This window comes from Pristis pectinata, chromosome 39, assembly GCF_009764475.1.
Source record: "Pristis pectinata isolate sPriPec2 chromosome 39, sPriPec2.1.pri, whole genome shotgun sequence".
In the NCBI taxonomy this organism is placed as follows: Eukaryota; Metazoa; Chordata; class Chondrichthyes; order Rhinopristiformes; family Pristidae; genus Pristis; species Pristis pectinata.
This window is the reverse complement of record NC_067442.1, coordinates 7,245,593-7,252,700: the sequence shown is the minus strand read 5'-3', so window position 1 is coordinate 7,252,700 and position 7,108 is coordinate 7,245,593. Positions and strand designations below refer to the sequence as shown.

General features: G+C 46.9%; 1 protein-coding gene across 1 annotated transcript in view; it reads left to right on the top strand.

Annotated features, from left to right (window-relative positions):
- The window catches only part of LOC127587190 (mannan-binding lectin serine protease 1-like), a 57,857-nt gene extending 51,555 nt beyond the window's left edge, over positions 1 to 6,302 (top strand). The window contains exon 6 of the mRNA XM_052045383.1: positions 6,191 to 6,302. Within this exon, the coding sequence (XP_051901343.1) occupies positions 6,191 to 6,302 (112 nt within the window). The remainder of the gene's footprint in view (positions 1 to 6,190) is intronic.
- The last annotated feature ends 806 nt before the right edge of the window (positions 6,303 to 7,108 follow it).

Sequence of the window (7,108 nt, the reverse complement as noted above, 5' to 3'; positions counted from 1 at the left end):
GGGCCGAAGGGCCTGCTTCCCTGGTGTATGACTCTATGACCCTGTGAGAAGTTAAGCTAACATTGATCCATGAGTCTTCCCAACACACTGACAGAAAAATGGTGCACAATTTCCTGATCGGAAGCATGACAGCACTTGCGGGCTGCCCCCAGAACACTCTACGCAAAAGATGCATTTCACTGTGTGTTTCGATGTACGTGTGACTAATAAAGAAATCTGATCTTATCATCTATTGCCCATCCTTAACTGCCCCTTGAGAAGGTGGGGGTGAGCCTCTTTCTTAAGGGAAGGCGCTCCCAGGGCACTGTTGCGGAGGGAGTTCCAAGGTTTAGACCCAAGGACGATGAAGGAATGGTGATTATTTCCAGGCTGTGTTCCCATGCACCCACCGCCTTTGTCCCTTTTAGAGGGAAGAGATCGTGGGTTTGGAGGGGCTGTCGGAACAGACGGGCCGACCTGTAGATGGTTCACACTGCGGCCAGTGGTGGAGGGAGGGAGAGTTTAGAGTGGTGGGTGGGGTGCTGATCAACCACTGCCCTTGATTTAGTAACGTCTTCCTTCCAACATTCCTTTCTGTAAGTACTGACAGAAACCATTCAATACATCTGCTACTTTCCTAGTTTAATTCACAACATCACCGTTCTCATTTTTCAAGGAATTTGCATCGTTCTTGAACACTTTCCCTACATCCCACCTCCCCCCCCAGATATAATTGCTAAAAAGCCTATAGATTTTGATTTTTTCCTTTGCGAGGCTGGTTTCACCCTGCGACTCTCTGCTCTGTATCTCTGCAGCCTCCGGACTTAAGCCTTTCTCGGTTTATTTTGGGCACTGTTTCTTTCAGCTTCATGTTGTGCTTTACATCTTTTGTCATCGTGGCTGAATTTTTTTGACAAGTGGAGCTTCTGTCCCTCAGGGAGCGAACTGCATTAAATACCTTTCTGTATGGCTGTGTACACGGATATGCACAGGCAGACAGAGGTAGTCACACACACACACACACACAGACCACAGACACACAGACAGACAGACACACACACACACACACACACACACACACACACACATGCATATAACCACTGGATTGTCTGGTTGACTAATTGACTAACATCCTTCCAGGGAGGGAAACTGTTGTCCCTACCCACTGTGGCCTGTGTGTGACACCAGACACAATCTGGTCAAACCTTATCCACCTCCTCAGTTCGTTGCCACTGAGGGATCGACGATAAATGCTGGCATTGCTAGTGGCACCCACATCCCTGACCCCAAAAACATAAATTAATATTCACCTTCTGTCAACCTTAGAATGGATTTTCTGACCGTTGTTACTTTGCAGTTGGTGGGAGCTTGCTGTGTGTAAATTGGCTATGGGTGCCTTATACCACACGTATAAAACTGTCGTTCTGGATGTGCAACACTTTGAGGTGTCCTGGAAGTGTGGAGGGTGCTATAGAAATACAGAGATTATCCTTTTCCCCAACATCCCAAAAGGTGAATCAAGCAATGCCTTTGAAATGGACAGCCTTTCTTCAGTCAAGGAAAACTGTGCCTCTTTAAGATAAGATATCTTTATTAGTCACATGTACATTGAAACACACAGTGAAATGCATCTTTTGCGTAGAGTGTTCTGGGGGGCAGCCCGCAAGTGTCGCCACGCTTCCGGCGCCAACATAGCACGCCCACAACTTCCTAATCCGTACATCTTTGGAATGTGGGAGGAAACCGGAGCACCCGGAGGAAACCCACGCAGACACGGGAGAACATACAAAACTCCTTACAGACAGCAGCGGGAATTGAACCCGGGTCACTGGCGCTGTAACAGCGTTACGCTAACCGCTACACTACCGTGCCTGCCCGGAGACACCATGTCTTTAATAATGTCCCTTTAATAACAATATCCTTTAATAAAAGCAGTAGATTTGGAAATATCCCATAAATGGACACAGTGTCTCTTTAACTGAGGCAGTGTCCTGTTAATGGACACAGTGTGCCTTTAATGTTGATCCGACTTAATGAAGACAATGTCCCTTTGAAGGACACAGTGTGCCTTTAATGTTGATCCCCTATAAGGAAGACAGTGCCTTTGTAATGGAGCTAATGGGCTACGGAGACATCCCTTTAATAGTGATCTCCTTCAACGTAGACACTGCCCCTTTAAAGGAGACATTGGCTTTTCGATGGAAATGGTGCCCCTTAAATGAAAGCATTTTTAATTGGCTCTCTTAATGATCGACCTCCCTCCTGCTTCCCTAGTTTGTAGCCTTTGAAGGCAAAGGTAAGACCACCCTCAGAGACCTCCAGGATGCCAATTAGACAGCAAGCATTGAAGCTCTCTCTCTGGGTTGACAAGAGGAAGCTGAAGGCCTCCCTTTGTGCTGCTGAAGACCCCCACTGCCATCAATCGAGTTTATTGTCAGCTGCACAAGTCCATGTGTGCACAGGTGCATTGGAGAACTTGCCGCAGCATCACAGGCACAGAGCATCAGATAAGCAGCAAAAAGTATACAAGAAAGAACACAGTTAGGACAAGAAGAAAACAAGGTCCATTGTAGTGCAAAGTGGTCACAATGTTGCTATACTGAGGCAGTGATTAGGGTTGTGCTGGTTGGTTCAAGAACCAAATGGTTGAAGGGAAGTAGCTGTTCCTGAACCTGGTGGTGTGGGACTTCAGGCTTCTGTACCTCCTGCCCGGTGGGAGCTGCGAGAAGATGGCACGGCCCGGATGGTGGGGATCTTTGATGATGGATGTTGCCTTCTTGAGGCAGCACCTCCTGTAGATACTCCTGATGGTGGGGAGGATGTCCCCGTGATGTATTGGGCTAAGTCTACTACTCTCTGCAGCTTCTTGTGTTCCTGCAAATTCGAATTGCCTTACCAGACCCTGATGCAACCAGTCAGGATACTTTCAACAGAACATCTGTAGAAGTTTATTAGAGGTTCGGTGACAAGCCGAACCTCCTAAGAAAGTAGAGACGCTGGCGAGCCTTCCTTGTGATTGCATCTGTGTGCTGGGCCCAGGACAGGTCGTCTGATATAGAACAGTACAGCACAGAACAGGCCCTTCAGCCCTCAATGTTGTGCTGACATAGTTATCCCCTCCTGCCTACAGAATGCCCATATCCCTCTATTTTCCTCTCATTCATGTACCCATCCAAGCCCCTCATAAAAGTCCCCAGTGAATTTACCATCACCACCCTATCAGCCAGCACATTCCAGGCATCCACCACTCTCTCAGTAAAAAATGTACCCCTCACGTCTGTTCTGAACCTACCCCCTCTCACCTTAAACGCATGCCCTCTGGTATTGGATCGCTCAATAATGGGAAAAGATATTGCTTGTCCACCCTATCTATGCCCCTCATAATTTTATACACTTCCAACAGATCACCCCTCAGCCTCTGCCGCTCCAGAGAAAAGAGCCCAAGTTTGTCCAGCCTCTCCTGATAGCACACGCCCTCCAATCCAGGCAGCATCCTAGTAAACCTCCTCTGCACCCTCTCTAAAGCCATGTCATCCTTCTTGCAGTGAGGTGACCAGAATAGCACACAATACTCTAAATGCAGCCTAACCAGTGTTCTATAGAGATGCATCATGACTCCTGTACTTCAAACTGGGGTAGGCACGGTAGTGTAGCAGTTAGCATAACGCTTTACAGCACCAGCAACCCGGGTAAAATTCCCGCTGCTGTCTGTAAGGAGTTTGTACGTTCTCCCCGTGTCTGCATGGGTTTCCTCCGGGTGCTCCGGTTTCTTCCCACATTCGAAAGACGTACGGGTTAGGAAGTTGTGGGCATGCTATGTTGGCGCTGGAAGTGTGGCGACACTTGCGGGCTGCCCCCCAGAACACTCTATGCAAAAGATGCATTTCACTGTGTGTTTTGATGTACATGTGACTAATAAAGAAAGCTTATCTTATAAGTACATATTTATAGTGGGAGCACATTGTAACTGATAAGACATCTGCAGGTTCAAACACCTTTGTTGGGACAAACTAATTCACATGAAAGGTCTAAAAGCCACTGAGGACAGAGAACCAGTCACGCAATGCTGTGATGGCTGACTCTCTTAAGTACACAAATACCCCAGTTATCGATAGAGCAAATATGCCATGACCATGTCTGATATGTGAAGTGACAAAAATGAGTCTGGTCTCCCAACACTCCTTGATCTCTGGAAGAAGGGTGCAAAATAACTGAGTTTGATGTGCCTTGTTGATGTCGGCCAATTAACAGAGCCCCATTGATTTACATTTGGCTGATGCAGACCAAAACTTCACTTTGCAAACCATATCTCTGGAGCAGCCAGCCCCCTGCTGTGGGGCAAAGCCGTCCTTTGCAAAGCCGTTGTTTGCAAAGTCGTCCTTTTAACGTCAACCTGATTACAGATTGCAATTTACATTAAGAACTGAAGACTGGTTCTTGTCTGAATTAATGTCTGCTATCCATAATTTCACAGCTCCAGAATGATCCCTAACAGTGTGTATATACAAATGTTCATTTGTGTACGTGTGTGGGGTGTGTGCTTGTGTGTGAAGATGTGTTTGTATGTGTATATGAAAGCATATGCATATATTTGCATATCTGTGTGATATGTGGGCATGTTTCTGTTTTCACGTATGTATGGTGTGTGTGTGTGTGTGTGTGTGTGTCTGGTTGTGTATGTTTCTTGTGTGTGTATGTGCATGTGTGTTTGTGCATGTTGTTTGTGTATTTGTGTATGTTGTCTGTGTGTGTGTTTGTGTATGTTGATTGTGTGTATGTTGTGTGTGTGTATGTTGTTTGTGTATGATTTTGTGTGTGTGTGTGAGAGTGTGTGTATGTGAGTGTGTGTGAGAGTGTGTGTGCGCGTGTGTGTGTGCACATGTGTGTATGAGTGTGTGTGTGTGTGTGAGTGTGTGTGTATGTGAGTGTGTGTGAGAGTGTGTGTGCGCGTGTGTGTGTGCACATGTGTGTGTGAGTGTGTGTGCATGTGTGCATGTGTGTATGAGTGTGTGTGTGCACGTGTGTGTGTGTGTGGTGTGTGTGTGTGTGTGTGTGACTACCTCTGTCTGCCTGTGAGAAATCCCTCATTTTTCATTTTTTTAAAACTAACTTTAATTGAATCTTTTGATATGACCAGAGTGATTTCAATATCAGTGATGGGACAGGGTTGCAAGAGTGTGGGGGATCCCGGGGTGGAATTTGGTTTTGTTTTGAAAGGGACGGAACAGCCAGGGTGGAGGGGGATCTCCCCCTCCGATCAGGGAGTCCAGAGCCATGGGGAGGGGTGAAACCAGAGTGAATCTGGGAAAGCAGCTGGCAGGGTGGAGCCCCTCTGTGACCTTGGATCACCCTGAGATCAGCGAGAACGTGGCCACCCTCGGGGGAGCTGAGGCTTGAGGGGCATGGGATTGGGTGGTAAATTGCCCACAATCTCACTGAACGCTAGAACAGGCAGGTGGGGCCAAACTCCCTCATCCTGGTCCTGAGGTGGGACGAGGGGCAGCGTGGCCCTCAGAACCAAACTGGAAAATATTTACTGGGAAGAGAGGGAGAGGGAGAGCCGGACGGGGGAGAGACTGGGGAGAAACAGATGGGGGGAAGAGACACAGACAGAGAAAAGGGGGGGAGTTTGGAGTCCATTTATTCAATATTTCCATATGATATAAGCTGACCTTTTTCAAATCCTTTTCGATAACCCTTGAGTGCAGAGGAGCAGAGTTGACGACATAGTAATGTTTCTTTTAATTGAAGAAATATCAGTCCAGTTTTTTTTGGTTTCTTTTGGTTTATTATCAATTTTTTTTGATTTGGGGGTTCTTTTCTCATATAATTAAATCTCTTTTCAATTTTCCTTTGTATTACGTTCACTTAATAAGAGAGTGGGAGGTCTAGATTACTTTTTTTTTACTCCTTGTGACTATATACATTAACTGTTATGATCGTTATCCTGAAATCTTTGCACCAGATGTACAATTACCAAAGTTATATATATTAATTTGTACTAATTTGAAAATTGTTAAAAATATTGAAAAAGAAAGAAAAGGGGCAGAGAGCAGACAGTGGAGGGAGAGACAAAGGAAAGAGACAGACGGTCGAGAGGAAGAGAGAGAGGTGGGAAAGGGAGAGAAAAGGAGAGAGAGAGAAAGGAGGAGCGAGTGGTGAAGAGCCAATACTGGTGTGTGGATCAAATGACCTTCTTTATTGGTCTCAGAATGTCAGGAAGGCAGGGACCCGAGGCAGTGCTTCAGGCAGACCAGCTGGGGGCAGCAGAGACCCTGTTCCCCAACCAGGTCTCAAGCCTGAGACAGGAGGTTGTCCCCTGAGACAGGCAGTCACACCCCCAGTGTAAGGCAGGCAAACCCTGCAGCCTGTCCCCTGCTAACAAGGCAGCAACATGACACATCGTGTTTAGGGCACTGTTAGGGATAATTCTTCTTATTTACTAATTATTCAGCTAGGTGTAACCATTCTGTTAGGTATCCTTGTTCCAAAGTGTCTTACAGCCAAAAAGAATGCACATTTTGCAGCTCCCTGCTCCATAATAATGTAGGAAACGCAGCAGGTAGAGGCGCTGCCTCACAGCTCCAGAGTCCCAGGTTTGATCCTAACCTCCGGCGCTGTGTGTGTGTGTCTGTGTGTGTCTGTGTGTGTCTGTGTGTATGGAGTTTGCACGTTCTCCCTGTGACTGTGCGGGTGCTCCGGTTCCCTCCCACATCCCAACGACGTGCGGGGTCGGTGACTTAATCGGCCACTGTGAATTGCCCCCCTAGTGTGTGGGTGAGGGGGTAGAATCTGGGGGGAGTTGGTGGAATGTGGGGAGGATGGGTTACAGGAAAAATTACTGGGGGGGGGGAATTGCTCTGTTTGTTAGTTAATTAATTTATTGTCACATACACCAGGGTGCAATGAAATTCCTGGTTAGTGTAAAGCTCACAGTAAACAGTGTACATGATAGTTCAAGTTCGAGTTCAAGCTTATTGCCATAGGCAATAAAACAGGGTATAAATGCCATGAAAATTAGCTCTCTGGAATGCGCTGCCAGGGTGGTGGTGGAGGCAGATATGATGAGACTCTTAGATAGGCACAGTAATGCGCAGAGAAGGGAGGGATATGGACCATGTGCAGGCAG